The sequence below is a fragment of the Rhinolophus sinicus genome, linkage group LG04 (assembly GCF_036562045.2).
Source record: "Rhinolophus sinicus isolate RSC01 linkage group LG04, ASM3656204v1, whole genome shotgun sequence".
In the NCBI taxonomy this organism is placed as follows: domain Eukaryota; kingdom Metazoa; phylum Chordata; class Mammalia; order Chiroptera; family Rhinolophidae; genus Rhinolophus; species Rhinolophus sinicus.
The window spans coordinates 186545655-186566196 of NC_133754.1; the positions used below are offsets into that span (position 1 = coordinate 186545655).

Sequence of the window (20542 nt, forward strand, 5' to 3'; positions counted from 1 at the left end):
ACTTTTAGGATCAGAACAAACAATGCCAAAAGAAATGAAGTGTCTACTCGCACAGTGTGAGGGGCGTGTGGCCACAAGAGGGCAGTATTGATGAGCAAAGCTCAAAAGGCTCGTTGGGCCAGTGGGTGCCAGCTGTCTTCTAGCCTGGAGGAGACTGGAGGGGCTGCTGGAGCTTGACTTGCCAGGAGTGGGCTACAGAGGGCCTGTGGTGAGGACGAGGGGGTCTGGGCTGATGTGTGGGGCCTCCTCCCTGATTAGGGTGCTGGGCCAGCCTTCAGTCAATGGGGAATTGACAGAATCTTCTATTCTTGGAGGTGGTGCCGGGGTGACAAGCAGGCCTGATGTGTTTTTCTGCCTACCTGGAGCGAGTCAACACCTCTCTTAGCACAGCTTCTCGGAGTGTGGACCGCAGTTAGCACCGTCTCACAGGGATGTGGGGTGATCTGAGTCGCCCGCGTGACGCATGGGGAGCAGAGCTGACCCTTGCACTTCAGAATGAAGCCTCGGGGCTGTTCCCCACCAGACCCAGTACTCAGCCAGCTCCTGCCCGAGGCAGTGGCTCTGAACCTTCCAGAACCATCTCAGGCTTTTCGGCTGCCCAGCTAGGTGTCCTAGGATGGACACTGCCCCCTTCAAAGGCATTCCCCAAATCAAGATGTTTCAGAGGAGCCTCAGCAGCTTGGTGCCAGCCAGGCAGCCTCAAGCCCCTCCCCACCAGCCTCAGGCTTCCCTGTCTAACAAATGGGCGCAAGCGGATGGGCGCACTAAGTGTCTTGCGCATGTGTGCATGTAAGCCATCTGCTAATATGGCTGTAACTGGAAAGGGCCAGGCCTCTCTGGGTGTGGGAGAACTGGGGGCAAGGGGTCTCTGTCATCAGAAACCTACATGCAACTGATGAGAATGTTCTGTGCCCATTTGGGATGGATTCTAAAAGCTTATAACTGGAATGAGGAGGGGACGTGGAGGAGGCAGAGAAAAGCCCTGGAGTGTGGCAGTTAGGAGGGAGGGTTTGGCATGGAACCTCCCACCACCCCTCCCCAGCCCCTGACACTGTGACCCAGGGCAGGTGTCCTCCCCTCTCTGAGCCTCACTTTCCTCATCGGATCCCTGGCTAATGGAGTTACCGCGAAAGGAAAGAGAACGTGCGAACTCAGCCAGGGCCAAGAGGGTGGCAAAAGGCAGTGTGAGCAATGGGACCCTTAGCTAGGGACTGTGACCACGAGGACGAGCCCCCAAGGCTTGTGTTCGCAGGCAGGGCGAGGTGGTACTTACTGATCTTGCAGGGAGGTGTCACTTCCAGACACTCCTTGTGCGCCCCAACGCCACACTTGGTGCACAGGTACCCCTGATAGAAGGTTCCCCTGCACCGGGGAGGGCCCAAGTGAGACAGATGCTGCCCTGGCCGTGGGCAGGGCCCAAGGCCACCAGGCCCGCCTTGCCACCTGCCCCACAGAGCACCCCTCCCTCCGAGCTCAGGGCCTCCAGGACCCCGGCCACTGCATGCCGCCTGGTGTAGCTCTCCCCAAGGACAGCCCTGGCCTTGCTCTGCCACCCCACACAGCAGGCCCTGGGCACCCACAGGGACAGTCGCTTCCCTCCAGGTTGGGTCTGACACTGAGGGGCTCAGCCCAGGGCTGCCGGAGGGGGGGGTCAGTGGTGATGGGGGACACAGGGCAGCTGCAGCAGCAGGCTCCCTTGGGGACCGGGACGTGCGGAATGGGTGGGGCTGGGGCAGGAAGCCCCCACCTGAGGAACATCCTGCAGGCTCTGCAGTTGGTGGTCTTGTCGAACGTGTACATCTGGAAGCTGTGGTGGTTGGCGTTGGCTTTGTCAGGCTTGATGTTTGACCTGACAGGAGGGAAAGCGGGCATCAGACGCCCCGAGCCCCAAACCAGCCGGGCTCAGGAATAGGCTGAGCAGGGCATCGGTGGCTGGGACTCAGCCTGGGTCTGCCCGACCCCTGGCTAGAACGAGGGTCTGTGTTAAGAAGCCACTGCACTGGTGTGAGAGAACTCCTGGGTGAGGGTAAGGGGCTGTGTCTCGACAAGGGTCTGGAAGTGGCAGGTGTGGGCAGACGCAGGTGCCTGTCAAGACTCAGCAGATGTGCGCTTAAGATTTCATGGTCTACAGGCTAGAAACGAAAAAACCTAAACAATGAACTCGAGTTCACAAGAGGCACCCTTGAAGTATTCAGGGGGTCATGCCCTGATGTCTGCAATTCGCTTAGAAATAAATACAGCCACCATCAGATGGCATGAAGGCCGGGAGGGGTAGGATGTGACAAAGACAGCAGGGCCAGACGGTGCAATCTGAGGGTGTTTACCATAACCTCCTTTCAACTTTGCTGAATACTCGCGAGTGTTCATAAGAGAACGTCGGGGAGAAAATGACAACCCCTGGAAACCGAGGGGCAGAATGGAGGTGGTCCCCCGCCTGGCTGCCACCTGTTCCGACGTGTCCGGGCGGGACCCCATTTGACCCTCCCCCAAATCCCATAACCTGGGCCCTCGTTTCACCTCCATTTCACAGAAAAAAAAAGGCCAGGCAGGTGAGCACACCTGCCCGGAGGCCCCCAGCCCTCCTGACTGCAGAGCCTGATGGCACAGAGACCCTGCCACTCTGGCCCCAGGTCTGACGTGTCTGGGGACCCCACTGATCACCTTTCTCTGTTGGACATACTGGGGCTCTTCCTAGATTTCACAGATAAACTGCTCTGCGTGGCTTCAGAGAGGTGACAATCCACCAGCCTCTAAGGCCCTGAGGAGCTGGGTCACCCTAAGTCCATATGGCACCACGACCATGCTGGCTCTTCACTGCTCTGCCGGACAGGCTGAGCCTCGGGGCGGCAGTCCACTGAGCTGCCTGGGACAGGCTGTGGCAGGGAGGGTGCTCTTGCTAAGATGACACCACGGTGGTGATGGGGTGACGGAGCCCATCTCAGTCTCCGGGTGTCTGATCCAGCCCTCATCTGAGAGGGTCCCTGGACCAAATCCCCCCAGGGCTTCCAACCCCCACACCGCTGCAACCCTCGGACTCACATGGCCATCTCAAATTGCTCCATCCATTTCCTCTTCATGTCTTCTGTCTTGCAGAAAAACTGGAAGCCCTGCTTTCCTTGCAGGTGAATTAGATAGAAGCCGTAGGACCACTGAAGGAGGAAACGGGACGCGCTGGCAACTAGCTGTGTGTGCACATGTGTGTGTGCGTGTACAGTGCACTTGTGTGTACTCGTGTGTGCGTGTACAGTGCACTTGTGTGTACTCGTGTGTGCGCGTCTGTGCCTGTGTGTGCACGTGTGTGTGTGTGTGCATGTGCAAACCCCTCTAACAAGATGTCCTGGGACCCCTCTCCTACCCTCTCCAAGGTGTGTCCCCAACTGAACTCCACTGGTTCAGCCGGGGCCGTCCCTAATAATTGAGCTGGGTCCCCAGGGAGCCCACATTCAGGAACTCGCCCAGGGCCCTTCCACACCGGCCCACTCACTTTCACTTCCTAAACGTAATGCTAAAGAAACTCACTGCTCTGAAGTGAAACAACAGGAAAAATAAAATAAAGGCAGGGAAGGCCGTGAGTCTGGGAAGCCCACAGCAAAGCCAGCCACAGCTGTTCCCCCGCACCCCCAGCCACCCACCAGGCCTAACCATCTCTGGGGCTTTCAAAGGGGCCCAGGAAGAAGTCTGGAAAGTCTGAGTCCAGTTGTTAGAATAGGTGAAGGGGAAAGGAAAGAAATGAGGGAGAAGGGAAGACGGGAGGGAGAGATGGAGAGAACAGAGAAAAGGTAGAGGTGACACAGTGAGACAAAGCACCCTGACCGGCTCGGAAATGACATGTGGCCCTTAACACCTAGGTACCGGAGGGGGTGGGGGCCAGGCAGGAAGGTGGCGCCTTCACTTCCCATTCTCCTGTACCAGGCAAATCTTTTATCATGCACACGTCATAATTAAGAGACCAGAGGAGGAAGAAGGAAAAAGAAAGGCATGAGTTGACCCCTGTCCAGGCCCACCCAGGGCCCCCAGGACTCCACTCCCGGCTCAGGAAGGACGTGCTGGCATCGTGCCCTGAGGTGAAGGAAGGCAGCGAGACCAGGGTGCCAGGTGCTTACCATTTTCCCATGAGACTAGGAAGCATGAGGAGAGGAAAGCAAAAGGGGAAATGAGGTCATTATGGGACTCAGCCCAGCCCTGACGTGGGCACGGCAGCCCAGGACACTGACCACTACCAAGTGCGCTGGGATGAGGCCACCAGAGCCTTCCTCCCAAAAGGGAAGGTGCCAGGGCTGGGACTCAGGGGTTGAGTCTTCAACCCAGAGCCTAGGGAGTGGCCTGAGGTCACCACCTCAGGGGCCCCAGTAGCTTGTTTAGGACCTCAGGGTTGGGTGGGTCACCCCCATAGCTCTTCCAGGTGGTACCTGCATGCTGCACTGTAAGCTCCAAAATCTAGGGTCTACGATCTTTAGCATCCTGGGCTCCTGGCCCCCACACCTAGCCCAGGGCTGCACACAGTAGCTGCACACAGCTCAGGGTGCAAAAGCTCTGCTAAAGCAGGACTGAACCAGAGGGCATAGCAATCCCATCCCAGCAGCCATAGCCCCACCCCCAGCAGCCAAGGCCCCACCCCCAGCAGCCATAGCCCACTGGTGGGGCAGCAGAGTCTGCCAAGCCACAGTGAGGCCCACACAGAGCCCTACTTCAAAGGAAGCAGCGGTGGAGCGGGGCAGAAGTCCTGCCTGCTGCAGGGGGCAATGTGAGCTGGCGTCAGGTGGCCAAGGTCTAAGGCCTGGCTCTCACCCAAGGCCGTGGCTGGGCCCCTTGGCTCAGTCTCCTCACTGGGGAGCTGTGAGCCCGACTGTGCCCGCTCCCAGGAAAGATTCAAAGATAAAAGGCCGGGGAAGTGCTGGGCCCAGCACAGAGCCGGCATGCCCTCTGCAGAAGTCAGTGTTAAGAGGCTGACTGGCAAGGGAAGCCCCTGGCCCCACTGCAGCCCACCTGGTGAGGATCAGGGCTGACTTCTGCTCTTCCCAAGGCTACCCCACGACTGCTCCGCCAGCGGGGTGGGTCACCGCCCGCCCCTGGCCTGGCGTGGCCCGGCCTCAGCAGGCCCTGCCGTCACCAGCAGGAGCCGGGACCCACCTTCTTGATGTCCTTGTTGTTCATGGGGTCGTCCGTCATCTTGTGGAAGAGCAGCTCGATGATCTCCTTCAACTCGTAGCTGTAGCCCCTCCTCTTGCAGACGATGACCACCTTGTCAAACAGGAACAAGTACCTGGCGCGACAGCATGGCCAGGGGGCCGGTCAGCACCGCCAGCGCACTGTGCTCCCGGGCCACGGGGCAGCCACGTGCCCCTGGGGTGGGCAGCAGGAAGGCTGCGCCTGCTCCGAGCCCTGCCCTCTGCCTCCCGCCAACACTGACCCTCAGCCAGTCGTCGGCTGCCCCGATACCACCCCTCCAGGAAACCCTCCTTGGCCTCCTGCCCCCGGAGCTCCTCCACCCTGAGCGGATTCCATCCCTCACTAGACAGGGAGCCCTGGGGACCCAGGCCCATATCTGCTGTGACCTCAGCCATGGCCCCAGGCCTCGCACACAGTAGGTGTGCGTGGAGAATGAACAACCGCAGCCACACCAGCTCAGCTGGAGCTGTCCCCACCACCCGCCCGGGCACTCCCTTGGTCATTTGGCAGCTATTCTGTCTGTTCAACTCCAGGAAGCCTGTGAGCTCGCCAGCCAGGGCCTCTGGCTGCACCCTCTGCCCAGCCCGGTGCCGGCCACGGGCAGCACAGCTCCACGGCCATGGCAGCCACTGGCGGACATGGCTCGCCGACGCTCTTGCGGAGAAGGAAGGAAGCAATTAAAACGGAGCCAACATAAAGCCGAGTGGGCGGGCAGCTCTTTCCACAGGAAAAGCAGTTTCCAGACGTGTGGGGAGCAGGGTGCCCAACTAGGCTGCCTGCCACCGGCCCAGGCCACCATTCTGCTCACCTGTCCTGCTTGGTGTGGTTGACTATGGACCGCACCTTCAGCTCCCCATCGATCTTAGGCCTCCCAAATTCCTCCAGTTTCACTTGCTGGGAAAGATGGGAGAAGGCCGTTAGCCCCAATGCCAAAGCGGCACCCCCACTGTCCCAGCACCTAATCAGGAGAAAGGGCAGGTGGGCACACACCCAAGGGGGACATTGCCCACAGAACCCCAAGGAGGAAACCAAATTAGATGAACCCAGTGGATCCCGGCTGGTGCACAGAGCAAATGGGGAGCAGAAGACCGGGGTGGGGGGGTAGCTAGGAGGCTCTTGCCCCACTTCCTGCCCCACAGCGGACTCCCCACAGCTCCACGGGAACAAAGAGTGATTCATGGTGGGGTCATGTTAACAGGCCAGTGCGCTGTGGTGCCCAGAGCAGGGGCCTGGTAGGAAAAGACAGACGCCCAGCCCTGAGAAACCAAATTAAAGGGAACAAAGAGTGCTTATCAGATGGAGGGCGGGCAGGCGGGGCATGGGGTCCTGCCAACAGCTCATCTTCCACAGGAAGAGGGTGCCTGTCAAACCCACTCTCTGGTTTGCTGAGATTTCATTTTCATTTTGTTTGGTTTGTATCTCGGCTCCTCAGCTCTAATGCAGAGAGACAGTCTCTTGACACGTTCCTGTGCGGTTGACGCAGACAGGACAAGCAGGAGGGGACGCTCCAAGACGCTAAGGAGGCCGTGCCCGCGTGACGCTACGATGGCCTTCTTAGCATCTTCTCCTGAGTTCTCTGAACTTCCCAGAAGCCGCCGGGGCCAGACTCAGAGCACAGCTTCCGTGTCATACAGGGTGGGATGGGCGTCCTGCTCAGAGACTCCCTCAGAGCCTCCGTGTCTCATCTCTAAAGTGACAGCAACAAAAGCGCCACCTCCACCTGGGTGGTGGGGTTCGGGACACTGTGCAGAGCCAAGCACGGCCTGGCCCGCAGGAACGCTCCACACCTGTTCCCCATCGCTGTTCTGTTTTTGTTCTTTCAGGAACAAGTGTGACTCACATCTAAAAGTGTTCTTAAAACTCCCCCGAATGACTGTGCTGCAGAAGCAACGCCCGTCTATCGTAGGGCATCCAGAGAACAGCGACGGTCAGTGAGGGGAAACCCGACAGCCGGGCAGCCAGGCACTCACACCTCTAACAGTCTGGGGCACACCCGCCCTGCACCACCTCTGCACTTGGGGGTGGTTCCCAGTGCTTCTGGGAACTGCTTTTTTCCTTCACTTGATGACACATCATGAGCGTTTTCCAGGTCACATGTTTGCAGAGGTGACTTCTTTGGGCTCTTCCAACCCTGGTGGGTGAGGATGGGCAGACGGGCCCCAGGTGTCAGCCTAGGCATCCAGGAGCTTCCTTTGCAAAAAGCTGCTGTGTTGATTTGACCTTGTGAGACTCATCAGGACCCAGCCAAGTTCCGGGACCAGAGAGTGAAAATGTCTGGGTATAAGCCAGCAGTTCCCAACCAGGAGAGCGTGTACCCAGGGGACATCTAGCGATGTCTGCAGATACATGTGTCATCACCACCTGGGCCCCCCAAAGGTGGGGGAGGCGCTGGCAGAGACCAGGGGTACTGCTCAACATCCTGCAATGCACAGGACAGACCCCACAAGAAAGAACGACCTGGCCCCAAATGTGAAGAGCCGAGGTTGAGAAACCCTGGTTTAAACATTTGGCAGGTCTGCAAGATTTGGTGCTGGCTGCACACGTGGGGAAGCGTCTGCTTCCTGGATGGCCCAGTTGCTCTCCCCACAGGACACACTGGCTCACCCAATGCTCCAAGGATGAGCCTCTCACGGACCAGGGAGAGGGGCCCATGAGGTATGAGCCCTGCCTGACGGAAGCCGAGGGGAGGGGAGAAGCCAAGGGCAGCTCCTGGGCAGGTGGACAAACACTCTGCACTGTGCCTCCTAGGGACGTGGAGATGAGGTGGGCCAGGGGTCCACGGAGCAGGAGCCTCATGTCCCCTGGGAGCCATGTCCTCCTCTTGGACCCAAGAGAGTCCTAGGTCTAGGCCAGGGAGGGAGGCTGGGGTGCTCAGCAAGCAGGCGGCCTGTCAACACAGGGCACTGGGGGTCGCTGCACATGCTTCCGCAGCCTGGCCAGACGGAGTGCGTGTTCACGCTTTTGCTGATTCGATACTGAGACCATGCAAGTAATTTCTAAACTAGGTACATGCAGTCATAGCTCATCTTTACTCTTTGGAAAGCAGCCACTTACCAAGTTCTCTATAGAACTCTGGAATTCGCTGATTTTCTTTAGGGTCTCTTTGTCCCGTTTCACTTCATTTATGTACATTGCCAAGTCCTTGAAAACAGCAGGGGTGGGGAGGGGTTAGCAGGCGGGTGCTGGGCGGGGTGAGAAGGGCTCAGGCCCCAACCCCGCCTCACATCAGCCCAGGCCTGGGCATTTTCCAAGCACCTTCAACCGTCTGTCTACCAGAGATGGCTGACCAGCCCTCCAAACAACAACGGGGGACAAGTGTCACCCCCCCACTTGACAAATAAAGAAACTAAGGCAGAAAAGGTAAAACAAACTCCATACCATAACCCCAACCAGTGGGCCAAGAACGCCAAACTCCTGCCACCTGATCTTCTACGTTAGAGTGGGAGAAAAACAGCCAACTAGACTTGGACTGACTGCTTCTCAGCTCTGGGAAGTGGATACCCGCAGGCCCTCAGCTTGTCCAGTGTCCACATGCTGCAGCCTCCTGCTGGCCACCAGGGGGCAGTGCCCGCTGCAATCCAGAGGGCAGAGTGGCTGGGCTGGGCACCCAGCACCACCTGAGAGCCAGGGGACCCAACTCTCCTCTGAAGAACCAACACAGGTGGCACTGACCCTGCCCAGCAGGGGGACAGGCTGCCTTGGGTGGAGTCCCCGAGTTGGGCCAACAGGGGAGCCGGTTCCAGCCTTCCTCCAGTGACCCCTGCCCGTTCCTACAAGGAGCCCACTGGCGGGACAGTATGTGAGATCCTAAGGCAGAAATGTTAAAAGATGGCCTGGCAAGCTGTCCCACCTCTCCAGCCTCGGTGGCACAGGCCACAGGTCACACATGACTTGGAGTGAAGCTCTCCACGAGCATAAGGCTGCTCAGAGCTCCCTCAGCACAGACACAAGAGCACCGGGGGATCAGAAACCCAGAGCGGGGCGTTTGTCCTGGGAAGTGTCACTTTACGAGACTGAGAAAGCGCAGGATGCAGCCAGGTGACAAGCAGCCAACGCTCAGAGGCAGGAAAGGATGGCGTGCATTCAGGGGCCTGGGAGTGGCCATGCTTGCCTAGAATTTGGGGCACTGTGCTAAACACAGCGTGCCAGGGTGGGTGGGGGGGTCGCCTGGCTCGGGGGACGTAGGGAGCCACAGAGGGTTTCCGACCAGGGAAGTGACTTGAGCTGACCTCTTCATCAGAAAGTGTGCCTGCACAGTGGGCTTCCGCGGACAGAGGAAGGAGGGGAGAGGTGGCATGGCTGGGTGGGGTGTACATTTCAGAAGCAGAAGCCACCACGCTGGGCAGCGGGCTGCACGGGGCCAGATGGCCCAGAACTGAGTCCAGTGCCTAGGAACCGGTGATGGCCTCGGCAGACAGTTAGGAAAGCAGGAGGAAGAAAGGCCCAGGGGAGTCACTGGGGGCCACACGACGTCAGTGACCAGGACACCTGGGGTGAGCGTCTGGCCTGTAGCCCCCTCCACCTGACCCCTCTGCCCCTGGGTGGGTCTCACCCACCCCCTGCCCTCTCTGTCTCTTGCTGTCCCAGGAAAATCTACATCTACAGTGACAGAGCGAGGCTCGTTCATGAGCCCAATCCAGTCCAAAACGCATGCAACATAAGCCCCAGGCTGGTTTGCCCTCTCCCCACCCACCTGCATGGCTTCCAGTGCTTCTTTCAGCTGCTGCCTCTCCGGCCGGTCAGTGGAATGGCTCAGAAGTTCCTGAAGGCGTGAGAGGGGAGTTGTGGGTCACCACTTGGGGGTCAGGGCCTCTGTCCTCGCCCCCATCCGGCATAGGGTGTGTGCACAGCGCGAGGCCCTCTGGACAGAGCCCCCACCTGCTGGCCCAGGGTCCGGTTCAGCTGCACAACCCCAGCAGACAGACAGATAACCCTCGCCCAGGTGACACGCTGCCTCAACAGCACCCACGGGACTCAGGCTGTGTTCTGGCCTGAGACGGTGTCCTCCAACTGCCCACTCCCCACCCCAACAAAACGCAAAGGATAAAAAAATCACCTGCTAAAAACATCTACACAAAAGTCACATCACTATCCCTGTCCCCAACTTCCCACAAAACGGGCAAGTCAGAGAGCAGCAGGCTGCAACCTCAAAGGGACGGGTTAGGGGACGGGCCGGGGGACAGGCCGGGGGACAGGCCGGGGGACGGGCCGGGGGACAGGCCGGGGGACAGGCTGGGGGACAGGCCGGGGGACAGGCCGGGGGACAAGCTGGGGGACAGGCAGGAAGTCCCCATTACCTCAACTTTCAGTCTGAAGTCCTCCCGGCTGGCGAGGAGCTGGTTCAGTGCGTTCTGGGCGTGTTCCATGTGACTGCAGTACTCCCCGTAGATCAGGAGCCTGGATGGTACACGTGTGTACACACACATACATACACACATACACACACACACACACATACATACACACTCTCTCTCCCAGGATTAGGAAGCCGCTGCGACTGCTGAGGGCCTGCTTACTTTCACGGCGGCTGTAAGTGCACAGCAAATGGGTCTCCCCCCATGACAGCTCCTCACGCGCCAACACGTTTAACAGTTTTGTTCTTTCTGTATGGCTGCTTTCTCTCTAGTCTCGAAATACTGCCAGGCTAGGTGGAGGGGGCTCCCTTCTGTGGTTCTATTCTAGGTCAGGGCTGGGTTGGGGAAGCAATTCTCATGCCGCCCCCAAAGCTGTCCCCAAAAAGGGCCAAAGCCGGAAAGAAGAGAAGCCCCTCGCCTCTCCAGAGCCAGGCGACCCCAGGAAGGCTAGGGCCGGTTTATGCCAGGACGGCTGAGCACTGTGCCCTCAGCTGCTGCCGTGCACCCCCACGTCTGAGCCCCTCCGCCCGCATAGCCACAGCTGCCCTTCGCTGGGCGTGGACTAGCCGTGTAGGAAACACAGGCCCAGCCTCAGTTTCTCCTCAGAGCAGGGAGGTGGCGGCCGCTCTGGGGACACCAGAGCCTGGGCTCTCAGCCATGTCCTGCCTACGAGCCCCTGAAGCCCCTCACTCAGACCTGCATGGGGCGGGTTCTGTCTCCCATCAGCAGCAGCTGCTACACGCCACCTCCCCGGGACCCAGGCATAGCGCTCAGGGGGCAGACTCCCCAGGTGCCTGATTCTCCTGGGGGGAGGGGGGTGCACTGCAGGTGCATGAATGTCCTTCAGCCACCAAGACCCACAGGATACAGGTGGAGGGAGCTGCTGGAGCCTCCTCAGGCCTCCGCCCATCCAGGCCGTGCTCAGGGGCACCCCTCCTGGCTGTGATGGTGGGGACGGGGGTATTTCTTGGTTTACAAGGTACGAATGGGTCCAGAGGGCCACAGCCACCTGCCTTGGGCAGCACACACCTGCCCTGGGTGAAGTCACCCCACCAGCTATGCCCCATCAGGCTATTGTGGTCCCGTAGACAGAGAGCGGCCGGGGAGGCGGCCCTGCCACTCACCTCTCCTTGAACTCGAGGAAGACCTTGGCCAGAGTGCTGCCCCCCGCCATCATGGACACGTCGATGGCCCTCAGGAAGCTGTGATGCACCTTAATGAGGTCCTGGGAGGACAAAGCAGTTAGCGCGTGAACGGCTCACCGGGCGAGGGCACGCGGGCTCATCTCTCTTTCACATCTTGTCTTCGATTAGGACTTTTGTGAGGCCCGGGCACTGGGCGTGCATTTCCACATAAATGCCAGGTGTAAGCCAAGTAGGAGGTGGCAGTGACGCGTATGTGGTCTGCGGGGAGATTCCACAGCCCGTATCTGCCTGTACAGACACGTGCGGCCGACCAGGCTCTGGTGCCCGGATGGGACAGCGGTGGCCCGGGATCCTGGGCTCGGAGGGATGCAGTCTTTCCACTGCAGAGCTGGGGCCTCAGGCCTGGGGAGGGGCGCTTCCCAGGGCAGGTGACATGCTGGGCTACCCACATCCCCCATCCAGGCTCCTGGATGATTATGCTGGCCACTGCTCACGGCAGGAAGAACGCTGGGTCGGGGGCACAGAGGGCAGGAAGCTCCGGGGCCTGGGTCAGCCGAGCTGATGAGGGGCTGAGGGGTCGGGCCGGAGCACCCCACAACCACCAGGCGCAGTGGAGGGAGCCCACCCCTGCGTAGCTTCTGTGGCCTCACGCCAAGCTGCCCTGCTGTGCTGACCACATCGAGATGAACCTTCCCACAGGGACGGCCCTCCCATGTCCGTGTCCAGACATCCACAGAGCGAGCGACGGGCTCTGCTCTGAGGGGTGGGGGGACGCATTTCTCTCCAGCTGCTGACAAAGCCTCACATCTCTTCCAGGGCGTGTGCGCCTGCCTGAGCCACACCCACCAGCACAGAGAGCAGAAAAGGCTTCCAGACACTGAGCCCTCCCATCCCCTAAAGCCGAGATCCCCGGAGGCAGGAGCAAGCTGTTCTCCTCCTCCCATCCGTCAGCCATAAGAACACCCCTTGGCCAGCACCAATCATGCCCCTGGTGGGGACAGTCGCATTGGAGGTTAGGATCAGAGCCCGCACGTGATGAGCGGGGCTGGGCCCTTACCTCCAGGTTGATGAAGATAGCCGCCATGTCCGCCGGGCTCAGCACCAGTCTCAGGGGGGCCATGTAGTTCTGCAAGGGAAAGCCCAATGGTTCCATCGGGACCTGGAGGCAGCCAGCCACCTTCCAGGGCACAGCCGCCAGCCAGAGGGGCTGACAACCTGACCAAGGTCAGGGGTGCCCTGCGGGGCAGCTACACAGGCCTGGAGCCTGGCCAGTGCTCAGTGGAGAGCATTCTGGGGAGATCTGGGCTCCGCCCTGCAGGGTGAGTGCTGTGCAGAATGTGTGGGGCCGGGCGGGATCAGGCCTGAGTGTTGACCAAACACCCATGCCCGCCACGTGGGGGCACTCAGCATGGCACTGGACTTCAACCCTACAGTAGCCGGGACGGGCATTGCTGTTGTTTGAAACACGAGGAAACTGAGGCCTAGGAGGTAGGAGCGTCACCCCAGCGTACACCCGTGGGTGGTGACGGGGCGTGATTCCCACCAGCACTCAAATTCCTGAGCCTGGGGTTCTGGGTCCACCCCTAAGCCTGCCTTCAAGAGATGCCCTCGCCCCCGCACCCCAAACCCCAGAAGCCCCACAGTGACAGGTAGTGGTTCTGCCTGAGTCCTCTAGGTCTGGCCTTGGAGGAGAAGCACATATGTGAATCTGTCATCTCCTGCCCCACAGACCCTTTCAGAGAAGGACCTGCCACCCTCTCCTCTCCCTGCTCCTTCTCCCCCAAGGGGTCCTGGCCCCCGGGACCTCTCCCCGGCCACTGTGTGTAGCAGGTGAGAATTGTCCAAATGAACAAAGGCCGGAGGACACTGGATGTGGCAAGTGGTTTTCCCCATGCCGAGGACAGGCTGGCACTGGCCTGTCTAGGATTCGGTTTCCTCGTCTGTGACGTGGGGCAGCAACACCTACCTCGGATGGTTAGGGGACTAGAACCGCGATTATCCCAGAAGGCACTCGGCACACAGGACGCTGCCTGTGCAGCCCCCACATGCACTGTGCCACGCGGTGGTTGGGCAGCGCCTGCCCTCGAAGGCCATGTTCCAGGGGTGGAGATGGAACACAGCAGCGTGCCGGTTTCGGCAATGGGACTCAGGCTGCATGGAGGAAGTGACAAGGCCTGCGGGGCCCTGGGAGGAGCTGACCTGGGGACTGGGGCGGGGGTGGGGGGCAGAGTGGCGAGGGCCAGGGCGTACAGCGAGGATGGTGCCTGGTGTGTCTGCAGAAAGGCCGAGGTCAGTGGGGCTGAAGGCTGGGCACACAAGGGCTGGGTGGGGCAGGAGGAGGGGGAACGTCCATGAGGCCTGAGCCGGTCCTGGATGGCTGGAGGCCACACAGTTCCCTAAACAGTGAGGGCTCCACTTCCGTGTCCCCATCAGTGATTTTGGCCCTACACCAAACCAAAGGATAGCCAGAAAGGTTCTATCTTAAGCAGTGTTGGTTTTCTCATGCCAGTAAGCTTTGGCAGTTGGGGCTGAGGATGTTTCAGTGACAGGGAAATGCCACCAAGCCAGTGCACACAGAAGGCCAGGGCCAGGTGAGGGCAGGAGACGGCCCATCCGTGGCCCTGCAGGAGCTCGGCAGGCTGGTGGGCAGAGGACTGGCCAGCCATTTGGGGGAGCACAGGGTCTGCCACGGGGCTCCGAAGGCTCACACCGCTGAGCCTAAGTCCCAGGTGCAGGACACACACCGCCCCCTGTGCGATGGGAATACCGTTATTCCAATTTACAGAGAGGGGGCTGGGCGCAGAAAGTGCCCTCGGTGAGAAAGTCTACATAAGGCGCTTAGCCCAGCTCCCGGCCTGGGCGAGGGCACATACATAAGGAATTTAGCTCTGGGTGACCGGGCATATGTAAAAAGATTAGCTCAGTGCAGTCAGAGCAGAAGCCTTTAAGACGCCCAGTTTAGGCTGGAAGAAGCCACAGAGACAAGCTCAGGATGGTCCAGGACCTGAGGTAAGGGGCAGCAGGGTGGCCCACGGGGACACCGACCTGGCCGGAGCCCATGGCTCGAGTGGGGGACAGAGGGCAGGAGGGCAGCAGGGGAAAGGTGAGGGCAACCTCCGTTTCTGGTGGAAGGCAAAGCCGGGAGGACCAAGTACTGCCATCTGTCACCACTGCCCTAAGACCTCTCCTGGCGACGGCATCTCCCAGGGGACTGGGAGCCCTACAGTGGACCCAGGGGCCATCAGGAAAGGGCCAAAGCCCCGCCCACCTTCTCGATGTCCTCCAGAGTCCGGTAGTACTTGGCCTCCGTCTCCTGAATCTCCAGCAAGCAGCAGTTCCTCTTGTCATCCTCAGTCATGCCCATTTTCTAGAGGACAGACACACGACATAAGCCAGGACCCTGCCAGGCCTGATGCCTGCCCACCGCCTGGGCTTGGCCGTGGGGTCGCCGAGTGTGGAATGGTGGGGCCAGATGGGAGACAGAAGGGTCCCAAGTCCTTCCCCTCTCTTTCGCAGCTGAGCCATAGGGAGGGGATGTGGCATGAAGTGAAAGCTGATGACAATGGAGGCTTCTGGACCAGAGTGAGGTCCTCAACGCCACCCCGTCCAGCGTATCAGCAGGGGTGACACGCTCACAACACCGACTGTATACACAGGAGAGTCTCTGAGCAGCTCCCTGAGGACCAACTGAGCATCTGCCCCATTAGTGCCTCAGAGAGACAGCAGTTCCTCGCAGGGCTGGGCTTTCTGAGTGTCCACCAGCCTCCAACCACGGTCCTGAGACAACAGCCCACTGGCAGGGGTCCTGGGGGACAGGCCTCTGTGGCAGGGCCCACCTCTCACCTCCGGGGGAACATGGCCAGGGCTGGAACTGACCAAGAGACTATTGGGGCGGGGAGGCATTGAGTGTTCGGAGAATCACTCTCCTGAGGTCCTTTCAGGCTGAGCCATAGCTGCCTGCAAGTAAGGGTCTGGGGAAACGGAGCTGGGACATGTGACGTGACATTTGGACTCACAGCTGCCCTAACGCCATCCTCCTCCTCCTCTAGGAAATGACCCATGGCCCTGCTTGCATCTGTGGGGGCACAGCTCTCCAAAGCAACACGTGGCACATGCCCCAGGGACCGGGTCAGCAGCAGCGCCCCAAGGCTCTTCTCCAGGCCCATAGCCCTGCTCCGCCTGGGAATTGTGCTGTTACTCTTGGGGCTTCTTGGGGTGCTGGAGGTCCACCATACCCCAAAAACTGTGTAAAACTGGTATCCGACAGTGTCTCCCTGGGGACAGTGGTCTGAGTTTTTTCAAAGAGGTGTGAGATCTCCCAGAGAGGTGGAGGGAGACGGAGCTGGTGCACTTACCCCGGCTTCCCCACAGCCACTCACCTGCATGTATCTAATCTGAAAGCATGAGGAAACAAACGATAGAAAGAACCAATTAGCAGCGTCGGCTTGTGATTCAAGCTGTGCGTGGGGAAGTCAGGGGTGCTTGTGTGCATTTACACAACAGCCAGGGGTCACATCACAGCCCCGTGCCTGCCAGTGTCCCCAGAGGGATGCACCGGGACCGAGCACGTCGCCAGCCTTCCCCACATCTGGGCTCTGAGAGTGGCACCTGCTGTCTTCTGGCTTTATCTTCCTTTGCAGGAGTCACATCCCCATTACCTTCCACTAAGACTGCTCCAATAGCTCCAGACATGACAGGAGATGAAATAAAAGCAGCTGTTTTATCTCAGAGGACGTGGCAGGAGGCCTATGCTGCCTGGAATGAGCTTGTGAGCACCGTGCCAAGCATTAGGGCACTGAGCAGAGCGGGCAGGTGGGCACCAGCTTGTCCCCAGGACACAGGCAGTCATCTGCCCCCAGCCCCCAAAGGTCCCGTCAACAGGCCCAGGTCCCATCATGTGCACTTCAGGACCAGGGACAGCAGCGGTCTCTGGGGAGTGCCCACTCTAGGACCTCTGCAGGCCGGGCACAGATGAGGGTCTCTCAGGAGCTTGTATGGCCTGGGGACAGGGGAATCCTTCAGATAACACAGACCACTCCAGACACATGCTCTCGCTTTACCCAGAGGACACCCAGCTTCCAAAGGGCTCGGGGACTAAGGGGGCCCCAGTCTCAGTTCCCTGCCATATCCCGAGGGGACCCCGCCGAGAGGAGAGGTGGGCAGGGCCACCACGAGCGCCTCCCTCCCAGCCTCAGTCTCCTGGTCTATAAAATGCGGGTGGGTAACTGCTGCCCAGGTGTCTGCGAGTTTAGATCAGGCAGCCTGGGGAGAGCACTGCCGTACTTCTAGAAGGACCTCCATAATAAAGCTCCCACTTTTCCAGCCCTTAAGTAAGTGCTGGGGAGACACGCAGGAGGCCCGGGGTGACACTTGGCCTCACCTAGAATCTTTGCATAGCTAGTCAACAGAGTACCCAGTTCTGGGGCCTTCACCCTGCCTCCAGGCCAAATACCCTTTCCCAGGGCCCACGTCTGTGACCTGGAGCCCAAGCACTCTTGCTCTGCCCAGGGTCTCCCCAGTGTGAAGGTCAAGGTGCAGAGCTCACACGGGGACGTCTTCCCTACCAGGTGGTAAGGAAGAGGAGTGGACAGCGACACAGAGTTTGTGAAATTACTGCTTAACTCGTAACTCAGCAAGCCGTAGTTTCAGCTCACGGTCACACCTTGACTCATCTCCATGTTATTGCCCTCGCCTTGCAAGACTTAGGTGGCGGGACACCTCCTCCAAGAGGCCTGCTGGGATTCCCTGCCCTGTCTGCAATCTGGGGCTCTCCTTGGCACTCTTGTACAAAGTACATCCCACCCTCTGCATCTCAAATTGTTTTAGTAAAGTGACTGAGATGGGCCTGTCTCTTCCCCGGAGAAACCCAACTGCTTAATCCCTTCTGATCGCCACACCTGATACACAGTAGGTGCTCAGCAAATATTCCACCAAATTGGCAAACGAGTCGATCCAACCACCCACCATCCACAAGTTCCCATGGGCTACGACAAGCCCCCCTGGGGGGGTCACTCTGGCCTGGGGTTCAGGGCCAGGAGCCGCCCTAGGCCCAGGGCCAGCCAGCTCTTCCGTCTGCTGTGGCATCCCCCCCGGGGGCAGGCTGTGCTCAGAGGCCAGCTAGCCCTGGAGGCCCACGCCAGCCCCACGTGCCCTTGGCTCTCTGTGCGAGGACGCACCTCATAGCCTGGGTTCAAAGCAGGGTCCCCCAGAGTTCAATTCTTAGAAGGCATTGAAATGTGGGGGAGGACTTCCCCTCTCCACCCCATAGGCAGCCACAGCTCAGGGGGGTGGGGAGGGGAGGAAGGGGTGAGGAGGGAGGGGGGATAGGGGAGGGGAAGAGGGAGGATGGGAGCGGAGGTGGGTGAAGGCAGAAATGATACCCAGCAGCTCCTATGAATGGCTTCCTGGCCCCCTCCCAATCCGAGCTTTTGAATGTCAGCTGTCATTTTATAGTCTGGGGAGGGGTGGGGTGGGGGTGAGGTGGGGGCGGGAATCACACCAAATCTACTGGAGGGAGGGTGTGTCTGTATTCAAGGAAGGCCTTTCTCTGCAGCCAGAGGGAGTCTCGCCAAAGCCCTGGGCACCGCCCCTGTGGGACCCAGCCACAGTGTGTGTGGGCAGGTGCATCTCGACCTCCGGAGGGGGAGGGGTGCCTGGGGGGAGGGGCCAGCTCCTGTCCTGACAAAACCCCCCAGACCACCAAGAGCAAGGGAAGGAGAGGCAGCTGCCGCTTCGGGTGCTTTGTTTCTCAGCACTCCAGGAGCGAGGATGGAAGCTGGCAGCACTAAGTATGCTGTGTTCAACCAACCATCGGACCCACTCTATTACACCAAGGGGCCACCCATGGCTGGGGAGCCCTGCTTCAGCCAACACGCGTGTCGGGCAGTTGAAAAACATTTCTGTGTTTTCACCTCACACACCCTTGGAGATGGACAGCTCTGTGGCCACTGCATGGATGAAAACACACTGCGGCTGAGGGGACAGCATGGCCCTGGCCCATCCTCTCTCCTCTCCAGCCGCCCTCCACTGGAAGACATCTGCCTGGACATGGGCAGTCCTGGAACTCACACTGGGGGGCACAGCGGCACCCAGACGAGAGGCGCCACTCGGAGCCAACGTGCAGGCAGGGAGGGTGTTTGTGACTCATGGATTCTCTTCCCATCTCGGAGGTCAGTCCCCCTTGGTGGGCCTTGGGAATGGTCACTCGTTCCTCCCTGCCTCTCCAGACACTGTCCCAAAGGAAACAGCTCCCACCACTCTGCCCGCCAGGTTACTGGGGGTCCAGGGAAGTCCCTGCAGGCGTTCTTTTCAGCAAGTGCCAGCCACCCAGAGTTTTGTCGTACAGCAGAGCAAGGCTGGTGACAAAGCCACTGCTGAGAACGGTGCTGGAGTGGAACAGAGGAGAGACAGGGAAGCTCTCAGCAGCTAAATTAGACAACTCCGAGGCAGACGTGGCCATTCATACCGACTGGAGACAGACAGCAGCTCTGCTCCGGAGGGCCGGGGGAAGGAAGCGGGGCGTTGGGAGGCCCTGACACTTAAACATTCTAAGAGCTGATGAAACGAATAAAAATGATGAAAAATTGGCTCAGAAAGGGGCTTCAAAGTCATCTGGTACAGGGACCCCAAACCGCCAGCACGAGCTCCATTTTGCGGGGTGGAGGGCCTTCTAAGTGACCCCAGGACTCTGTCTCACCCACCTCAGACTCCTTTTCAGCGAAGACGTCCGTGCAGCCCCCGCCTCCAGCCCACCAGAAGCAGTGCCTTCCCCACGAGCCCACGGCCCCTGTCGCACTGATGGGAAGACCCTGGTGCGCGATGCCAGGCGTATGCCCAGATCTTAGGGGTCTTCTGGGGAACGTGCTCCTGTTCCGCTGTCCCCCCTCAAGGGCACTGGCCACCATGCTCACTTGCTCAGTACTTGATGACAGGCCGAGCCCTGAAGTTGGCACGGAGGGGTTCAGAGAAATACTAGAAGCGTCTGCTGATCGTGGGGGAGGCAGGGACCAGCCCCGGTACAAGCCCAAAGGGGAGCTGCGGTATTTTTAAGGAGGCAGTGGGCAGTGAAGGCCAGAAGGGGTCCAGAAGCTTCCCGGACAGGTGGGACCTGAAAGACGCTGAGGCCCCAGTAGAATGCTGGATCCCAGACAAGGTGTCCGAGGGCTCGAGTCCCTTCTCCGCCTCCTTCTTCCTACGGCCACCTGTGAGGCAGCCCTATCTGGGCAAACACCAGCATCTGTAGGGCACCTCAGATGTGTCTCAAGCACGGTCAGAGTGGCTGCCAGAGGTTTCTCACCATGTTTTTGCTAAGATTTATATACAGATCAAGCAGCAGCTTAGCTGTACCATTCTGACAAATGGATACCCATGTGTAACTCACCACCACCACGTTACAGAACATTCTCATGTCACTAAACGTCCTGACTAGTCCCGCCCCCTCCCCCAGTAACTGCCCTCCTGACTGTTCACCATAGGTCAGTTTCGTGGGATCAGATCGCCGTATCAATGGCATTGTGTGTCATGGGCACTTTTGTGTCTGGCTTCTTTCCCCAACATTACATCACGTCTTTGAGACACACCCACGCGTGTCCTCCAGGCTTCGCTTGATGAACACAGGTTGCTTCCAGGTTTGGGTTACCATAAATAAGAGCTGCTGTGAGTGCGTGTGAGTGCGTGTATACATACACGTCTGCTCTCATTTCCTTTGGAAGTGAAATGCTGCGAGGAGTGGAACTGCTGGGTCAAAGGCGGTGGGGGTGGGGGTATGTTTCACTCCATCGGCGGCTGCCAGTGTTTTTCCAAGTAGCAGCAGCATTTGTGTCCCCACCAGCCTTGTACCTGAGTCCCCACTATTCCCAGTTCTCTTCAGCTCTG

At 59.4% G+C, this 20542-nt stretch overlaps 1 protein-coding gene across 1 annotated transcript in view; it reads right to left on the bottom strand.

Annotated features, from left to right (window-relative positions):
* Positions 1-20542, bottom strand: part of VAV2 (vav guanine nucleotide exchange factor 2) — a 151546-nt gene that overhangs the window by 18348 nt on the left and 112656 nt on the right. Inside the window, exons 5-16 of the mRNA XM_074331550.1 lie at positions 14937-15035; positions 12726-12794; positions 11648-11748; positions 10343-10566; positions 9863-9942; positions 8224-8310; positions 5978-6063; positions 5131-5263; positions 4104-4118; positions 3040-3149; positions 1748-1849; positions 1274-1362 (exon numbers count right to left, since the gene is read on the bottom strand). Coding sequence (XP_074187651.1) covers positions 1274-1362; positions 1748-1849; positions 3040-3149; positions 4104-4118; positions 5131-5263; positions 5978-6063; positions 8224-8310; positions 9863-9942; positions 10343-10566; positions 11648-11748; positions 12726-12794; positions 14937-15035 — 1195 coding nt within the window. The remainder of the gene's footprint in view (positions 1-1273; positions 1363-1747; positions 1850-3039; positions 3150-4103; positions 4119-5130; positions 5264-5977; positions 6064-8223; positions 8311-9862; positions 9943-10342; positions 10567-11647; positions 11749-12725; positions 12795-14936; positions 15036-20542) is intronic.